We start from the raw sequence: 20,543 nt of genomic DNA, 5'->3' as shown, positions 1-20,543 counted from the left end.
AGTAGCCAGGTAGGGGTGCCAAGTAGTAGTGCTAAGTAGTGGAGTGGCAAGTACTTTCTAAGGATGCCAGTAACATTGCACAAACATGCATGTCGTGTTTAATTCCTTTAAGGAATGGTTGTGTTATACAAAAAGTGAGACGTGTGAAGCAGCTCCAAGTGACAACTTGGCTTCACTACGTGACAGTAGCAGGGTTAAAGTATTTCGTTAGGACAGAGCCTTGTCTTTAACACATCAGTACCAGGTGACAGGGACATCAGGCCAGGTATTGTCTTGCATCTTTCCCAAGTTGCACATCAGCAAGCTTCAGATTGACACCTGGCACAACTCTGCTCTAAAATAAGGTGACACAGTAACGATTCACTCGAATGCGATAACATGTCTGGAACAGTGCGGCACTACAGTAAAACTTCACTGAAATGAAGATTTTTGATTTGCAATGAAATCCTCTGCCCACACAGTATTACGCTCAATGAGAATAAGCGCTAACTTACGTTCACAATGATGAGTCTTCAATTGCAGGTAGCGGCGGCTTCTTGGTGGGATACTGTCCCTGGTCTCAAATGTTGTCCTATAATATGAAGACGCAACTTGGCACAGCACCACTGCGACACGAACAAATGTTGAAGGGACACTAAATGTATAAGTGAGTTGGCCTAACATACCACTTGCAGTGGCAGCAGTTATTTACTGACAGACGCAGAAAATGCCACGATCACAAAAACAGGTCTTGCCACCCCATACATTGTGTGTGATTTATGACGTAGCAAGTTGTGGATGATAAATAAAACTGCTGTAGGTGGTTTCAGCCTTTTTCTGAAAAGAACAAGGCAACATGGAAATATGAAATAAACATATCTAGAAACTTTTGTTGCGCATACAGTATTTTTATATAGACACTAACTTAAGTTTTTACGCCTTTCCTGACCAGCTACTCACTGTTGCAGTTGGCAAAGTTCATTTCATTTCAATTCCATTCTAATGTTTTAACTTACTGCATAACTTAAGCCAACGTTTTGTGGTAATGTGGAAATAACTGCCATTGCTTAGTGCTAGCATACTTAACAGCAGTCAGTGGCATAAGTCACCAATTAAATCGCAGGCTTTCTTGGTTTGTTGCATTCGTTGATTGTTTCTCATTAGTTGGCACACTTTTGATACTCGATTTTTTACATTATGAAAAGACTGGAGAAAGAGGAAGAGTGCCAGTTAACTGCAATTTATTTCTGAAGAAACAAAGCATTGTTTGCCGTCGATTAAACGCTGAAATAGGAACAAAAGTCGTAATAAGTTATTCAAGTGTGCCCCTTTAAAACTTCAAAGACATTCGAATTTAGGTGGTTTAACATTCTGAAGTTACACCTGGACTTTGAGGTGCGCTGTAGTGCAGGGCTAGATTGCAGATCACGTGGTGCCCCTAAATCTTCACACAGGAAATTTTTGTTCGCCTTCAAAAAACGGCCGCCACAGCCAGGACTGAACCCACGTCCTTGGGGTTAGCAGCACACCACCTCAGCTGCTGAGTCACCTTAGCAAGTCCCCTTAAGACTTGAAATTGCCATTAAAATTGTTGTGGAGCACATTATAGTTGAAGTTCGGATCAAAGGCATTTCAAGCGTCAGTGTGGCCAGCTGGTGTAAACTGCCATTTTTACTGTTTTCTTTACCATTAAATTTTTTTTTACCATTAATCTTTTTGAAAATTGCTTCAGCAATAGTGGAAAGGGAATGGGTTGCTGAAATACTAGATGGTATTTTGAAGCCCAGATTGCCAATGTTTTTTTTTCCCCTTAACATAGACTGGTAGCAACTGGAAGGCAGGACAAATGAAAATTGCTCAACACGGTACATTTCCAGCAATTTTATTTCTATTGAAATACAGTGTCGCAAACATTTCCCTGGGCAGCGCACGCAGTGTGAACTTTGTACCTCCATGTTGACTAGCCAACAGCACTGCCCATGCCATCCAACACGACGAAGACAGTAATGTACCACATTTAGGAGTGCGAAGAAACTGTGGCTGCCAATGGCAGTTCCCACTGAAGGTGTTTGCACAGGCAATATCCTGAAAGCATCGCAGCTAGTGCAGACATCGTTTGTGTCGATCGGCAAGCACTACATCACAACGACAATGGGGAGTTCTCAACGCTGCCAAGCGCCAGCGGTGCACAGCACCCTTATACAAAACAGCAAAGAGTGCCTCACGTACTTTGTTGTGATGCAGGACTGTGAAATAAGCTTCAATTTGTACTTGAAGTGGAAATGCCAAGCATGCCTTCCAAGCGTTGTTTAGAGCAATAGGCAGAAAACGTGCACACGCTGTACAAAAAATATCCTTGTGCCCAATTTAAACTCTGCCTAATCTACACGACTAGTACTGTGCAAGCATCCTCTCAAAGCATACGTCTTTTCTCTCACTGCAAAGATTCTAGGTGGTTAACACGTCCATTTTGCCCGAAAGGTGCTAGCGTGCAATACAAAATATATGCTGGCTGCTACGGCTGCTGCGCAGCCAAATAAGAATTTTCTTCTGTGCACTCTACGACAGAATGGACACAACCCAGGCATGCAGTAAGTACACTGCAGCCTCTGTTTCTAGCATGCCTGCTTTCCAAGATTTTATTGCCGTGTTCAAAGGCGAAGCAGCCCATCGGTGGATCGACAAAAACTTGTACAAGCTGCTTCACACAAATTCCTGAGCTATTCAGCAAACATTTAAGGAGGAAGCTGTGGCAAAGCCACAGAAGCTACCAATTTTGATAAACAATACCTTCGTCAGCTTATCTTGCATAGAAACAAAACCGACTCCTGCAATATAGTTTGCAGAAATTCTGCACGTACGACTAGCGGCCTGCTCCATCGTGTGCATAGCTGGAGTGGCCACGCTCCCCGACCATGGCGTTGCTGTCAGTGGAGCTCATTTAGCGAGCATGCTTCGCAATCCTCCTGGTCTCGGTGACAAATATGCGCAGTCCCGCCGCTCCTGCACCGCTTCCAGTGCTTAACAAGGGCACTCGGAGAGGGGCACCGGCTTTGGTCAATACCGCCTGGTTCCACTACACAAGGCATGAGAATCCTAAACGACTGAAGTAGATTTCAAGTACAGAACTGCTGTATTTATTGCATTGAGTTCCAGACAGCCGAACTCAGCCCCACTTCCATTTTCCACAAAATGCCGAGCACCAGATGGAAACTCTGCCTAGTCTACATGACTGTCGTACGTACACCGTCAACCATACGCCTTCCCCTATCTGCAAAGAGGCACCTTCTTCAGGTGCCTTTTCCCGACCCCTGCCAGAAAGGCCTTGGTGTGCCATACAAAATGTGTGTTCGTCACTCAAACTGGCACCCTTTCTCGGCAGCAACACGCCATAAAAGCAGGTGTCTCTCACACACTGCACCTGCTGTCATGTGGATTTGTTACGCATACAACGCACCAGTGCACGTGAAATTCTCCCTCACTCGCAGCAGCCTCACCACTGGCATGCACACGCAGGCACTCTGTCTGCTTGCCAACTGGAGCAGGGATTCAGGAGCGGTGCCTATCCGTCAGTGCTAGCTAGGTAGCATGCCCCAGGGTGAGTGAACAAGTGCCTCCTCTTCATGTATTGCCAAGTATAAGAAGAGGTAAACATTCTCGCAGGCAACGCAAGCACACAACCCACACGGCCAAGGATGCAGCCCAATATGCTGCAGACACGAGTACCAACCATGCTTACCTCATTTTGAAGTTATGTGGGTTAATCAAGATGCAAGGTGAAGGGTTGAAAGGGAAACAAGATTACCAATTTTACGAAGACAAACATGGATGAAACAAGCATTCAATACTGCTCAACTTCTTTGTACGCAGTGTTCTGTTCTCACATTTTGTGCATATATCCATAACACTCGCTGCACAGTACACCACCCACACCGACAGTGCCTTAAAACATAGCACTTCACCCTTGTCAAAATATCATTGGGTTAACTATATTGGCAACCATTAAGTTGGCTGTACAAATAGCCAGCCTTATATCTAAGCGACACTGTCTGAACCACTGAGTCCCAAAAATTATGCGAAAAAAATTTTGTAACTAGAACAGTTAGAATGTCAATCTAGAAAGCTATCTTGTAGCTTTCAAGTTTTTTTTTTTATATATAATTTGCACTAATGATTCTTATTGCACTGCTTTTCATCAGAGGTTCATGTTTGATTGTGCTATAATGAAGAGTTGCAAATCAGATGAAACACCCTTTGAATATTCCAAAATGAAATGCCAGTATTTTCAATAACGATGGCATACGGTGCCTTGAATACCATACACAAAAATCCACATCACACGGTGCACTAAGTACCATACACAAGCATACACATTATAAAGAGCAGAACAGACAATGTATAACAGAAATGCACTAGTCTGTGACCTTTAGGGGTTATGGGGGCTAGTGTGACCCAAAGTAGTCTGCCATAGTCAATTTTTACAACACCAACCCTTTGATTCGTTTTGAAAGCTCCAACTATGGTCGCTTGCAAAACCGGAAATTGATACATCACTAAAAAAAAATTTCTTATACAAAAAAATCAAATGTTGGTTTCAATCTTTTTGCAAACAAGTAAAGATTTGATTCTTCAGAATCGCTTTCTTTTTACAAACAAGTAAAGATTTGATTCTTCACAAGCACAATGCACCCTTGAAGTGACTGCCATCACCAGTCTACCCAGTGTGGCAAGATGTCATTAAACTAAACTTCACACATATATTCACCACCAAATCCTGAACCTCACTCATACGGCATTTGGATAGCTTGTTGGCTAGACCCTGGAAATGCTCCATTCTCCGACAGTACGTCAGATGAAGAATATGGAAAGCGGAATCTCATTTTACATTTGTCTAAACTGATTGTCACTGTGTTAGTCAATCCTCAAACTCAAGCAAACAATATTCTTAAAAAGCAAAATGCACAAGATAAGTGCAATGCTTCATTTACAGTCCCAAATTCACTGCTTATGCAAGTTCCTCCAAGTTCAACTATTAGACCAGAACGAAACCTAAGTTCACAAGTTTTCACTCCCACCAAAGCAATTCGCTAGCTTGAGGTTCTAATCATACTATGAAAAAAAAAAAAAATGCAAGAAACTGTGCAATTAAAACACTCGCCAAGTGCTTGCATCGTCTTGTGCAGATCAGATGAACACTGCCGTGCACTCTTGTACGTGACTCTGAATTAAGTTCATGCTGCACGTGAAAAACAGGTTGCTCATAAGAAATGGTACCAGGTTGAGTCTAAATATCAGGCCTTACCAGGGCCATAGCCAGACATTTTTTTCGGAGGGGGTTATGGGATTTGGGAAGGGGTAGATTTGCCGAAAGCAACAGTAAGTATTGCTTACGCGCTGCCTGGAAAAGATTTCGGGAGGGGCTGGAACTTCCAAACCTCCCCTCTGGCTACGGCCCTGGGCCTTACTTCAGCCACGACACATGAGGAAGCAATGTTACTAACTCCTGGTGGATGCTCATCCTCTGAATTCGGCCACAGATGTAATAATCTTATTTTTTTCTCAGCCAACGTTAAGACATTACATGAAAACTCCATCAAAATCTGGAGGTAACAAAACTGTTTAATGGCCAACATATGGTTATTTATGGAAGGGACCAAGACGCTGCAAATGCACCAATCAGCTGGACTCCATATAGCAGTAGGGCCGTGGCATGGCACAGAGCCACATAATGGTTTGGACAGATGGATGACATGTGGAGAGCACACGAAGCTAACTGCTTTGTTAACACATTTCGCTCTTCATGTCCAGAACATTTTGAAAAAGAAAAAAGTTTGCGGCCACACGCTGCACGAGCAGAGATATTTTGATCACTGTGACTAGGCTTTATTCACCACTGAAAATGCAGCCTGCTCCACAACAGGGCAAAATAAACAGAAACTGGCAAAAAACAGTCACGAATTGTAAGAAATCAAGCGCTAAAATACCAAAATTTTCAAACAAAACTTTCCTTCATCATGCACAAGTAGTGACTGCTGCATTGCCCACTGCCATCTTAAAATATATATCCTACACAAGAATGAGATCACATTTACATTTGGAAATTTAAAAAATGTGCGGTCAACACTGCCCATGTTTCTAAAATCTGTGCACTCAAAATAGATATTGTGCTTTAAAAACAACACAGGGCATAAAACTGTCCCCAAAAATACATGAGTCCTCAAAACAACAGATGCTAACTGCATCAGACAACAAGTTTCCAACTAACGAATGGCCCATTGCGGGCTATGATATACAACAGGAAACACTCCATCAAAACCACAAGGAAAGATGCACTGAGGAGTACCACATCCCGCATGCGGGCCACACTTGAAACCAGAGACATTCGTGCCTGTAGAAGTGTTCTGCATATTTGTATGTCACAGGTGTGAACGCATACCACCCGCTTTCAAGGTAGCAGAGCCTGGTGCATATGCTGGCCACATTGCATCGACTAGCTGGCCACCCTACCAGGAAGGTACCAGGCCCCACTCACTATCTGCCAAGTCGGATGCAAACTAAGCTCAACGGCACAGCTGCACTGCATAAGCACAGCGACGCCAGCCAGCCTGCGCACAAAGGAAGGAACACCACCTTCAGCCAGCTTTTAAATAGCACTGGCTGGTTTGCCTTCGTGCTCTGCCTTGTGCTAATGTCGGCTCGTACCTTTCAGAACAGAGAAGTGTAGCATCGGAAAGCTTTACCTGTTGCTTGCACCTTTAAGAGGGCTGGTATGGTGTGCTTCTCATAAACAACAGGAAATTAAAAAAAAAAAAAAATCTGTGCGTTACCATGTCTCGATCACAGGAAGCAACCTTCAAGGCAGCCAGCCAAGAAACATCAGCATAAACGCTTTCACTGGGCTGGGGAACAATCAAAAAGAAATTGAAAGCGATGATGCACACCGCCAGTTGTTCTTTGTTAGATACGTGGGTCATAAAATTTCCCAGAGAGTGTCAAAATTTGGCAAATAAGAATTTTGCACTCATCACATTGAGCAGACAGTGTCCATATAAGTCGTCTTAGGCACGGTAATACAGGCATTATTCTAACCCGAGCAAGTACGGGAACTTTTATAGGAACACACTGCCAATTAGTTCCTCCTTTCTGCTTAGGCCATCCACATCACTTTGCATCTTACACGGCATAACTGCATGCAGCACAGCACTTTGTAGATTTGCAGACCTGGTAGCATTAAAATAAAAAGCCAAAACTACGTGCAGATTTCATAATTTGCTTATACCGTGCAACACTTGGAGGCGAAAACGCAGTGAAAACATTGCAGAGACATTGCAGAGACATTGCAGATTACACAGAAGTACGACTCAACAAAAGGAGCTAGGGTTACTTCCAATATACAACAGAAACACACATATTCATATCAAGTTGTTCACAATCATCTTGAATGTGAACCTCCAGTGTTTTTCAAATACGGACACTTTAAGGTTTGCAGTGTTCACTTCTGCAAAGGTTGAACTAGGCGAGATTTGGTACACTTGGACCTTGGACTAGAAGGCTATCTTTCACGAGGTGACCAATGCATCTCCTCATTGAGAAATCACAATTCCAATAGTCAACTCCAAAAACACTGCTTAAAAAATGACAAGGTTTTACAGCACCTCATCAATTAAAATGTGCATAAACGCGAGACATTTTGTCCGTTTACACCGCAAGCCCGAATGACATGTTAGCCAAGTCGGTCATGCTAGCTGCACATGAAACACCAGTGGGGTTTCGGGATTATTCAAGAATTGCGCCACGACAAAAATTTAAGATACCCGATGTCAGTCTTGGCCACAAGTACTTCAGAAAATTAACATGCGTGATCAGTTTTAGGCTCAATTGTGGGCCCACATAGCAGCACTGCTGTATAATGCAAAGACTGGCCTTTGGTTTTACATGAGCAATAGAACTCGGTCACATAGTTCACATGAGCATGGTGCTAGGTGGGAATTCAACCGAGCTCACCTTTTCAGAACACACTCGCTATTGGCAGCAAGTCCTCGCAGTCAATAAAGTTAATGGCACATTAATTACAGCAGAGGAAAGTTTAGACGTCTCAACTGAGAGGCACTCGGTATCAGAGTGATGTAGCAGACTGAAATAGTGGGGCCACAAGCAGAAATGCAATGCAAGCTACAGCACCCATGGCTCTTTTTTGAAGCAGCAAATCGCAGATGCTTTATAGACCCACATTGCATTTTAATTATACGCAAGTGCAACACAAGTGTCCAGAAAACGATTCAGCACACACATTGTGGGAAGCAATGAACGTGCGGAACCGTGATCGGCGCTGGGTTTAGCCAAGGCAAGTTACGTAGCATCTTTGCCATCACTAAGCTGAGGGAAATCATCCTCGGAAATTCGGGACTTTGGGCATCTAAAAAAACCACAAGCTATGAGGTGTGCCACAGTGGACAGCTCCAGGTTGATTCAGCTGACTTCAAGTATGCCCAATACAAGGTAATGACACCCCAAGAACGCACGCCAGGGGCCCTACAGCAACATGAGCCATGGGCTGCCACCGTGCCACAGTCCCGCAGAGCGGACCATGCAGTCTATGCCCCTTAGCTGCGCAGCTTCGTGTCCAGCTGGACCAGTTGGGAGAGAAAGCCGTTGTTGGGTCGCACGGCCCGGTTCATGCGAAGCGTGCGAAGGCCATCGTCGACAGTCATTCCTTTCTTGATCATCAGGTAGGCAATGGCAATGGTTGCAGACCGTGACATCCCCATGCGGCAGTTCACCAAGACTTTCCCTGTAGGATAGCAGACAAGACTCAGGCCTGGAATTTCTGCCCACAAGCACATATGGCACTCTTTCACATTAAACACGAAAGCAAAAAAAAAAAAAAAAAAAGGCCTTGAATTTTTGTCCTTTCTGCGGGCCATTTGTCCTGAACAAGCAGGGGGCTAACAGAGCCTTAGCTTAGAGATTTGCTACAACACACACTCAAGCTGCACTACAGGCAAAAATGTACATTCCTTCTCCTCGTGTACCAGATGTGAGGTGTAGAGGGGGCATCCTCCTCTGCACTCAGTACAAGGAACCCTTCTCCATTACAACACTGTGCCCATGAATGAAAATTTACAACTGCTTTGGGATGGCCCGAAAAAAAAAAAAAAAAACTAAATTAGATATCTGACACAAAGTAAACTTTAAAACTTTACAAGAAAAAAAAATGTATTAAAGGGGCCATGAAGACAAAATACAAGTCTGTTTTATTTGGTCTTTTATAGTGCCCCCAGAACCTATTCAGCAGCAAACAATGCTTTATTTACTGACAAATTAAACAATTTAAGCCAAAAATTCTCCTATTAAATTGTGTGTTCCGAGACATCTGCGATGACGTATTCACGGCAAGTACAAAAGCGAACGTAAGTATGCTGACTAGGGCCGAGCAAACGGCGGAACGCCTTGTGTGCAGTCAGTACTCTTAGATGGCATCACAATACCGCTTGGGACCGCTGTCCACCCTCGCTTTGTTGTTGACTGGATTTGTGCTTGCCTAATTTTTGATACGGTCAATAGTAAGCGTTTCGTGAAACATTGGGTATGCTCGACAAACAGTCGCAGAAGACAATGTCGCTTACGCTAATTGGCCAGTTAAGCTCAATGCGCAGGACAGTCATGCAGACATAACACACACTCTCACAGTAAGCACTGGCACTTCTATGTTTACATGTGTGTTTTTAACTTCCATTGTTTACCCCACCATGTGCAGGAAATGAGCTAGTGGGTTGCACGGCCATTCTCTTTTTTACTAATTATATAGCATATTTTATTGAAGCTTGCATTAAAAGTGGTGTCCATGTTATTCTAACGAGGCAATATTTTACTTCGTGCACTTCATTTTGTTCCTCCAAAGGGCAACCTCACTTCTTTTAGACAAGTAAGCAAGCAACTTTCTGTTAAAGACAAATTTGTTTTAAGTACCACCTCTGAAAGATTCCAGAGTGCACAACAGCCAGCGATGGGAAACCTGCTACAATCGCTCCAACCTGCCACATTTCGTTAAAGTTGCTACATCCATGCTCCAAAGCTGCTCCAAGGAGTGGCCTCCTAGATTACCACACTGCTGAATCTCAGAGGCCACTACCTAAGGCTCTTGCCTTGCCTCCAAAGCCAGGTAGCAATTACTCCCACCCTTATGTACAGCAGATGTAAAGTCCCCCAGTGCACCGCCGTCGCTTCTCTGGTCATTCAAATTCTGAGCTAATCCAATACAATCCATTGTGCTGGACGTGCGACGAGGGCAGCGAGCGGCACGCTTTGAGGCACCTTTATCACTTTTACATGGCAATTCTGACGTGGAGCGTGGCTTCAGTGAAAACGCAAGAGCACTGCACGACAGGGCAAATCTTTCTTTGTCAAGCGCAAATGGCATACGTCACGTAATGTCATATTCAAAAAGATTTGATAGCAATTTGTGCTCATTTCCAATAAATTCAGATGTTATCAAGGCCATCAAGGGGGCATCAAAGCGGTATGCAGAGTGCCTTGCCGCTGAAAAGGGGCCACCAAAGCACCCCAGCCTGCAAAGCTCAGCAGTAGTAGTTACAAAAGATAAACCCAAAAAGGAAGCGGCTGAGGCAGAACGGGTGTTTAAGTATGCTGAATTGTTGATTCAGCGGGGCATGAAGTTGAAGAACTTCCCAGACATTGAGAGTGGACAAGCAGTGCTTGCTCAAGCATGACAAAAGATGGCCGATAGCATTTCCCACTTCGATGTTGCAAACAATGGGAAGAAAGCTTAGTGCTGTTTCATGCTGTTCACAGCCACTTTTTATTTACACGCTCCTATCGTTCTTCATACTTCGGTGCTCCTTTCATATACGCTTGCATCAGATTAAAGTGCATCATTGAACTCATGTGGGGAGTGTAATGCTTCCTGTTATTGTGCAATAAAAGCAATAACACTACCACTTTTCGCCCATTTTCTTTTTTGCTACCTGCTAAAAAACTGAGGGCACGTGCCACAAATCGTCATTTTTCCTGCTACAAAGCCTGCTACAAAACGCTTTTGGCTATTCCCATCACTGAATAGCTGCAATTATTATTTCAGGATTTTGCCTACCTTGACACACTGCATAGCCCAACTACTGGTGCATTTTACCTTGCTTGCATCTATCAAGGTGTGCTTACCACAGTTGACACAAAATTTATGCTTTGAGACCCCCCTTAATTTATGCCTTGGGTAGTTTGGGCACAATTATTAGGAGGGAAACTTATGCATTTGGAAAGGTGTTCTTTTTTTTAATTATTTCATTGAAGACCATTTCTTTATAACAAAAGCACACCAATAACACCTACAGAACTCATTAGGTTGCTAGCCAAACAGATTATTAAACAGATTATGTATTCACACCAGTACGTTGCTACTGTTACAGTTTAACATACAAAAGCCCTCATCCAAGGAACAATGCAAGATGTTGAGCAAACCGATTCTGGTTATAAGAATTCACAATGTGACCCAAGGCGTTGCGGAAGAGAAAGGGGCATTTACCATTGTGTTCGAGGCAGTCATCAATGAAGTTGGCACATTTCTCAAAGTGCGCAGCTATGTCTTCCTGGGGAATGTCGACTAGGCGCAGTCCCAAATAGGAAATGGAGTGGCTAGCATAAAATGCCTGGTTGGTGTCAACCTGGCCAAACTGGGGGCCTTCCGCAGTGTTGAGAACATGAGTCACCCCCAGGCCATGCAGGTAGTCCTTGTTGCGTGCGGCACCCCTGCAACAACAGCCCCATCGAATCGATCAAGACTGAACGAAACGACACTGCAGCACACACACAACCAGCGCACCCATTGTCATATCGCAGAAATGTACCTCATGTTCTAGGAGCAGTGAGCAGGTACACTCACACTGTGGCATGCAATACTCAGACATAAGTTACACTGAAATTTAAAGTTCAGTGCACCAGTCATTCGTGTGATTCTTCACGATTCCCCTGGCATGAAATAAATTAAAAAATCTGCTCCTGTTTACGTTATCTCTAGCAGGAACTCATATCACAACTGTGAAGTCAGGACTAAACATTAGCTAAATGTATGTGTGTGCGTATACACTGGAGCTAGTCATACATCTTCAAGCATTTATGATTCGCATGCAACCGGTACCCACTACTCCGCATTAGGCTGTCGGGTATAGCGTTTCTACAGTTTTAAAACAAACATTCCATCACACACATCATATGCACTCACACACCTTAGCGTCGGTGTAACAAGACTAAGAATGTTTTTGTAATGGCTACTTGCTTCGCCTGCTGCCGAGGGGCAACCCTCCCACACCAACCCAGGGCTGTACAAGCCGAGTTCGCCGGCTCCTGTAGAAAGGCTCACGTAACGATTTGAATTTGGCAACGGAAGTTACCTAAAGGCCAACTTTTGGCCACTTTGGCACTCAATTTGGCAACAGGTAAAGCACAGTATCCTAGGCGACGGAAGAACAGCAAGCGCACCAGTGCAAGCTGCAACGGCTTTTCATGCCCGGTACTGCAGTGAATGGGGGCAATGTTTCGCAAAAGCTGTGGACAGGCCAAAATAAAAGGCAGGCTCACTCGTCACCGACAAATATGCCCGGGTAGACCTCGTCGCAATCGACTCCGTAGGTGTAACGGTCCGCGGGTGGAGGTCGGTAGCCGTGCAACTTGGCCAGTAGGGCGACTCCAGGTAGCGGCTTCAGTTCAGGTTTGACCTCGATCAGGATCTGGTGCAGTCCCTTCATTGCGAAGCTGTTGTTGTCGCTGCCGAGAACACTCATGAACGCCAAAACTGCGAACCAAAACAAGGTTCGGAACAAACATAACCTTTCTAACACTCCACCTGCAGCGAGCGCCGGTGAAACGGACGAACGTTTAGGGCGTCCAGGCGTATTCCGCTAAATATAGCCACCCACCTTTTTCGGCATGACGGCTGGCAGTCGACCAGGTGCAGCTGTGTTTGCGGCTTTGCAAAATCCACTGCCGTCAGCTCGCGCTGTGTAGCTTTCGAAAAGTGACCAATGCACGATAGGGGGGCGCTAATCTTGTTGCCACGAGTGCCTACATTTCACGCAACTGCGCAGCTGCAGATTGTGTGTATCATGTCGACAGACGTTGGCGAGCTTTGCGAAGGCGGCAGGCCTGGCAGCTTTCCGCAACCCCAAGCCCCAAACGCCCAAGCCGCCCAAGCTGCTCTACACGTTGAGTACCGGAAGTATTTCCGGTGGTCAGTAGCGCGTTTGTAGCCAGTTGCTATTGTTTTCATGTGCAACCATCGCGATGGTGAAACAAATGCGGGCACGCAGATCGGGCACAGCAGGCACAATGGCAAATGTGGCTGCAAGGTGTCGCCACAGAACAGGGAGGATTGCGTCGCTGATGTCACCTTTCAAACCATAGAGCAAACAAGGTGTCTCTACTTCAAAACAAAGCCTACATCGAACAATTTCCGCAAGTTGGTTTATTTCTTTTCAATTTTTATTAAATACCAAAGTACACGCACACACAGATTGGGGATGGGGGGCAGCTATCGTACATTCGGCCATTCATGCATGGCGCTCGTGTGCCACCGTATTTCGGGGTTTATTGATTAGCACTTGCGTCATAGATTTATTTTTGTTCGCCTCTGTGGTATAAAGGCGGGGCCCTCGGTAAAAGAAGAAGTCTGTTTGCCAACCTACGCGCCGCAAAAATCAGGCGAGGGCCGCCACTCAGAACAAAAAAATACTCCCCTTCGGGGGGGGGGCTTACCATGAGTGGCGTAGTTGGATGATGATGGTTGGCTGGGTTCTGTAGCCCTGGGGTGCGGCACTCATGTGCCAAACCCTCCACCATCTGACAACGGTAAGCGACCAACGCCCGATGCGCGGATCGTCCCAGGCTGTGCATGCGTACTCGTGGTTTAATGAGTTTGCGTCGAAGGAAAAGCTTTCGAAATTCACAATCAAGGGGGTTAGAGACAATATATGATGATCATAAATTTGTTTGTTTGTTATGGGGACAATAACACCATTCGTCAGTGTTGATTGATTGTCGCAACACAGGCGATGAGGCACGCCGTAGTGGGTGCGCTGAAATCTCGTACACACGGGCGTTTTTGCTTTTCACCTCCACCAGAAAAGCGGCCGCCGCGGCAGGGTATCGAACCCGCGACCTCGTGCTCACAGCGCAACGCCAGCCACCGCGGCGGGTCATTCGTCAGTGTTGACACCGCTGATCACTGCAGCACCACCATGGAGGAAAGACCTCGGTAACGGGCTCTGAAGGAACTTCGCAACCGACAAACTATTTCTATTGATAGCAATTTTTATGAAGGCAGACTTTCGGCACGTTTTAATTTAACTGTATTTTTATTATCCTCACGGTAAGCTATAGGAACGCGTGAGCATCTCGTCGATGCGCACGTGCACGCGCCTTGCTTCGGATTCAGAAGTCCGCAACGCGGCGTTTCTTACGCGTCCCACGTGGACACGTAGACACGCGCGCGATCGCTTTTTCTGCGGCATTGGCTGCCTGTCGCTACTGATTGTTGGTCACCGGTACGGGAGTTGGTTGGTTGGTTGGTTGCCTCAGACCATGGCCACCATGGCACGTGCATACCCACGCGGGGGATTGGCCAAGAAGTTTTGTACCTAATCAGGATGTGATTTATATTATTTTAGATCTCAAAATTTAGAAAATGAAACACAGAACAGAATTTTTTTAATATGTGTAATATGAAAGGGGAGTCAGGAAGAAAAATTAAATAAATGTGAACGCTTAGCTGGCTAGCAGGAAAACCGACATGCCGTCGCAACATAAGAGTGAAGGGCGGACATCCCTGTGACAGACTCCTAGGGCGGAAGCGCCTAGTGACAGAACCTCGGAAGTAGATAGCGGAAGGTGGAGGCACCTAAAGGTTGACTCCAGATGCGTGCGTCGCATTGGGAAGGAGCTGCGGCAATTAAACAGGAAATGTTCTATATTTTCCAGTTCATCGCAGAAAGGGCATTGCGGAGATGGAGCCAGACCAGGTTTATAAAGATAAAATTTTAATGGGGGAATTATGCACCGAAGTTTAGTGATTGCTACCTCGCATAGCCTTGATTCACAAAACATCGGCTTCCATGCATGACGAAGGTGGCTATAATCTCTAGGAGAGAGAATTCTTGCCGATAAGTCTGGAGTAGTTGTAAACGTCTAAATCTCGCCCCCAATAGAAAACTATCATTTGGACATTGCACGACCACAGGGCCACCATGAGACATACTGGCTAATTGATCAGCCACTTCATTGTATGAGATTCCTGCATGTCCTGGACTCCATCCATGCCTCACTAGCTTAACCGCACAAAGCTGATGAGGAACAAATGGCCGGAATGTGCGGATAACTGAAGAATCTTTTTCGGATGTTAATGCGGAACACAGAGAGAGAGAGAGAGTCAGAAAGAATAACAACATCTGAAAATCTATGCTGAAGTTTTTGAAGAGCCAAAATCATTGCCAATAATTCCGCCTGGAAAAAAGGTGTGTAATCAGGTAACCCAATTGAAAAGGACCAATCGAGAGACTGGGAGAATATCCCGACTCCAGCCTCCTCATTGCTTTGCAAGGCATCGGTAGCAATAACGATATGGGAATGAAGGGTTGACAAATGCTCCTCCAGCAATCCATTGGGGATTCGGGCCGCCAACATCTTTGCATTCGGGGGGGAGATATTATCAAAGTTTATTTCTACAGATGACACACTAATACAAGGAGGGGGGAGCCGAAAAAGGTCTGCGTGAAGTGGCTGAAGCCATGACTGTACTAGATCCATCTGGGGGCTCTGGAACCGCGGCCACTGAATGCCTTGAAAAAGATCAGGCCTCAGACGGAAAATGAACTGTACGTCATGCAGTGGGGAGTCAAACAATTTGATAAAAGTTGATACGGTCAATAATTTAAAACTATATACTTCAGTGGAGGAAATCGTGCCTCAAGGTGTAAAATAGGGTTAGCGACATATTTTGGTAATCCCAAGCATAGTCGCAAAGCAATTCTCGCAATGATAAATATGGGATGTAATTTGTACGCCGCACATCCAGAAAATAGGACGCAGCCAAACTCTAATACCGGGCGAACATCCATTAACAGTGTGTGTCTAAGCAACCCGAATTTGTGGTTACATAGCCTGCGGAGCACGCCTGCAGCTCTTTCTCCTTTAGCAGAGCAGCAACATGTTTAATATGAGGACGCCAGTGAGCTGGTCATCATAGATTTTACCGAGATATTTAATTTGTGTAACTTGGGGGATGGATTGCTGTCGGTACAATAGGCATAATGATATGTGAATGATTACCGGAAATACTAAAACAGCACATTTTCCCACATTAAGCGATGCTAAGCCAATTATCTAGGGCGACCAGATAGCTTTGTAATCGTTGACACAAGTCATGAATGTCTCTGCCCGATGAGTAAAAAGCAATATCATCGGCATATACGTAAGTTGACAGACCATCCATAATCGGAATTGATCTGAGAAGAATATTAAAAAGAACCGGAGAAAGGACTGACCCCTGAGGAACCCCACGAAACTGCTTATATTGCGAAGATGATATGCCATCTTTCGAACAAAAGAATGTCCTTCCAGTTAAAAACGCACCAATCCAGGACTGAATGTATAGTGGAATTTCGCTACTCTCTAGATGTGACATTAAGGTAGTATACTCTACACTGTCATAGGCCTTTGTTATATCCAGAGCATAGGCGTGCGCAGAGTTCTCAATTAGGGGGGGCAAAGTCTTACCGCTGCGCCCCCCCCCCCCCCCCCCCCTCCCCCCCCCTCCCCCCCCCCCCCCCCCCCCCCCCCTCTTACAGCAACTCCCGACCTCTTCCCACTGAAGGCCTAGCGGTCCGAACGCAGTGCAAAGAGGGATGGTTATAAAATTTTTATTTCAATGCGATGGAATGGCAACACATACAAAATATTTCTGAGCAGAAATTTTTACTTTAATGTGCTACATTAGCAAAAAATTCCCCGCATTTCCACGAGGGGAAGAATGTGAAAGTGCGAATGCACGAGTTGAATTTGCGCGGTTCGGTAATGTTCGCGAAAGAGAGATCACACACACACACACACACACAACTACAAAGAAAGAAAGATGCATTTATTCACAGACACCTATTTGTGTTGTCGTTGTACTTGATTGCTAGAGCGGATCTCAGCTTTGAAGTTTCGTGTCAGTACTCCTTTAAGCAGGTGCATTAGCCCTTCTCATGCCCGATTCTTGGCCAATCCCCCACGTGGGTATGTGCCATGTCAGCGGGCAGGCAGCGCGCGCCCATCTCCCCCCGTTGCCAAGGAAGGCGAGAAGATTCCTGGCCAATCCCCCACGTGGGTATGTGCCATGTCAGCGGCCAGGCTGCGCGCGCCCATCTCCACGTGCGCGGACATCGCCGGTGGACGCAGGTTCAGGGTCGCTTAATAAGTGCATTGCACTTAAAATATGGGCCAATTTGGCGCCCCCCTTCAGATGATTACGGGGGGCGGCCGCCCCCCCTGCCCCCCCCTGTGCGCACGCCTATGATCCAGAGTAACAAGTGCGCCAACGTGTTTTAGGCTACGGGCCAGTTTAACGCGGCTTTCAATGTCAACATGAGCCTTCCAAATAGAATTCCCAGGTGTGAAGCCAATTTGGGTGGGGCTTAACATCCTGTTGCTTTCGAGAAACCGCATAAGGCGACCATGCAGTATCCTCTCGACGAGCTTTACCAAGTCGCTAGTCAAGGAAATCGGCCTGATGTTCTGGGACATAACGTAAACATTCATTTTGTAGCAATGGCACTATCTTAGAGAGTTTCCATTCTGGAGGTATCCAGCTATTTTTCAGCGACGTGTTTACTATGTTGAGTAAATCTTTAGGGGTTTCCTCAAATAAAAACTGTAGCATTGGCACAGTAATGCCATCTGGGCCCAGAGCAGCCAAAGACAGTTGTGAAACAACTTCAGCCAATTCCGACATTGTCACTGGGTTGAAACCAACGTTAGAAAGTTCGACTGATAAAAGGAGCGGAAAAAACCGAAGAAAATCGGGATTTAAGTTCTTGTGCAATTTGTTCGAGAGCTTAAATAGACTCCTGTGTTGATTGAACCACTGAATTTTCATTGCAGTGCTCTTGTAGCACCCTTCTCGAGCGAAGAAACTTATACAGCAATCGCCTATTCTGGCTTAGAGAGAGCGGCAAACTTCTGGGTTCTTTCGCTTTAGACACTGTCCGTTTGAATATGGCGGCCGCAAATTTGTAATTGGTCCAGTTAGACGGGCATTGGTTTCTAAGAACTACCTTCCAAGCCACCTGCCTTTTATTATACGCCAGCGCGCAATCTTCATTCCACCACGGGCTATTGCCATCTTTTTGGGAAGAGATAATGAATTGAGAAGACTTAACAGCATCCGAAATGATGGAACTGCCCTGCGTTCCTCGTTACCGGATGGAATAGATTGAAGTGCTACCTTTACTTTGTTTTGCCTACGGTGTAAATTGGTATGCCGCATTATACGAGCACGTGGGGACCTAGAAGGGCACACTATCTCAAATACAATAGGAACGTGGTCACTACTTGTAGCGTGATCCAGAGTAGACCACGAAGAGATATTGCTGGAGTTTGAAAAAGTCAAGTCTAAGACCGAAGTAGTCTTCCAACGAAAAAATGTTGCTGAACCAGAATTATAACAATGTATATTGTAATCATTCATCCAACCACTTAGCCGCCTACAACAGGAATCTGTGCGGAGCCCCCAAGAGACATGGTATGAATTAAAATCACTGCAAATAATAACGCGCTTCTCACACGATGACAAAACACCATCGAGAGGAGAGGCGGAAATGACGCCTTCCGGAAAATAGGAGTTCCGGAAATAGGAATAGGAGAGAACACGCAAAACACCCAGGCAGGCTAAATGTAACTGCTAGAATTTCACAATCCACAGACATGAATTCAAAGACTTATGAGCTTTATGGCAAAATTGCGATGATACGAGAATTAACAATCCACCTCCTCTAGTTAGTCGATCTAAGCGGAATATCCGATAATTCTGGAAATAAAATGGCCGACGCGGAGTCAGCCTGGTTTCCTGCAGTACAATGTCTGGTTGTTCTTTACAGACTATGAAGTCAAGGTCTGTGAGAGCTGACATGACAGAGCGGCAATTCCATTGTAGTACCCGAAGCGACATTACGATGAATTGATGGCCGCCACCGCAGCTTACAAGATGTCGTTTGTTTTGGGAACGCCTTGACCTTTCTTTGCTTTTTGTTTTGGAGAGGACCAGTAAATCCGCAGTCCGCAGTCGGGGATCCAGTTCTTTTAAACAAAACTGCTTGATACTCCAGGTCCACGAGAGAGTTCACAGAACTGGCTCTAGGTTTGTTAGCAGGACGAATATTGGAGAATTGAAGAAAAGCGGGCTGTTGAGGAACGAGATGGATCACGTTCAGAGCAGGACTGAGGCGAAGGCTGCACACTAGGGGGAGAGGGTGGTGAGCTCTGGCTGTGCTCTCGAAGTTCAGGCGACTGAAGGGCTGTAGAGATGACATGTCTGGACGATTCCGAAAGATCAGACTCACTAAAACTGCGCTGGTTCAGTGACCCTACATCTTTAGAACTGGGCCCGCCTGTTGAATCGCTTTGTACCGCTACGCCGCACAATGGAGACACAGTCTGAGGTACATGGGCTGTATGAGCTGCCAAAAGTTCTGTCATGGCATGCATATACCTGTCCATTACTTTAGCCTGGCTTTTTTTCTATTGCAGAGGCAATTGTTTCAGCGAGAGACGAATCAACAAGACTAGAGCCACGGGCAGCTGCTGAGGCATAGCCGGACAATCTTTCTCCAACTACTGTCATCGCCTCACTCCGCGTGCACCGGCGTTTCTCAATCACTTCAAGGATCTTCATTTCCTGCTCGCGAACCGGACACATTGACTAGTCCGCCGGGTGAGAGTTTCCACACAGACAGCAAGTTACTTCCTCCGTACTGCATGGTGCGGGAGGATGATCACCCCCACGCGAGCAGCAGCGAGCCGATGATTTGCATCCCCCGACACTATGGCCAAATCGCCAACATTTCTTGCACTGTAAAAAACCCGGAGAAAGAGGCTCCACACGAAAGATAAGAGGCCAGACTTTGAGTTCTGTTGGGACAGACACACCGGCGAAGGTAGCAATCATTGACTCGGTGGGATAGCGGGAGTCATTCTCAATTCTGCTGAATCGGTGTACGGCTATGCCACCCGCGGAAGCGAACTCTTCTAGCATATCGTTGGCAGATATCTCAGCGTCAATCGACCAGATTTAGGGGAAATCTTCAAGGTGGAGTTAGTTTCTGCGAAGGAAAGTTTTACATCCACCTGAATACAGCCATACGGCTACAAAGGAAAGCTATACAACTTCCTCAGAAACTTCGCAGTTGGAGAAAAATTCTAGGAGTTTCTGAGGAAGCTGTATAGCTTTCCTTTGTAGCCGTATGGCTGCATTCAGGTGGATCTCAGCGCGAACTCCGCGAATGATGCCTTTTGCGCAAGCAAGG

General features: G+C 45.7%; 1 protein-coding gene across 1 annotated transcript; it reads right to left on the bottom strand.

Moving 5' to 3' along the window:
* Positions 1-1,845: 1,845 nt before the first annotated feature.
* Positions 1,846-13,318, bottom strand: LOC144154908 (dual specificity protein phosphatase 3-like). Its single transcript, XM_077686024.1, has 4 exons — positions 12,909-13,318; positions 12,571-12,784; positions 11,519-11,742; positions 1,846-8,770 (listed from the first exon to the last, which is right to left on the bottom strand). Exons 2-4 carry the CDS (start codon positions 12,771-12,773, stop codon positions 8,583-8,585), a joined length of 615 nt encoding a protein of 204 aa, XP_077542150.1. The 5' UTR covers positions 12,774-12,784; positions 12,909-13,318; the 3' UTR covers positions 1,846-8,582.
* Positions 13,319-20,543: the final 7,225 nt, after the last annotated feature.

The sequence above is a fragment of the Haemaphysalis longicornis genome, unplaced genomic scaffold (genome assembly GCF_048455015.1).
Source record: "Haemaphysalis longicornis isolate Haplotype H1 unplaced genomic scaffold, Haemaphysalis longicornis Haplotype H1 scaffold_1, whole genome shotgun sequence".
Lineage (NCBI taxonomy): Eukaryota > Metazoa > Arthropoda > Arachnida > Ixodida > Ixodidae > Haemaphysalis > Haemaphysalis longicornis.
The sequence above is the reverse complement of the archived record's forward strand: the minus strand, read 5'-3'. Positions and strand labels throughout refer to the sequence as shown.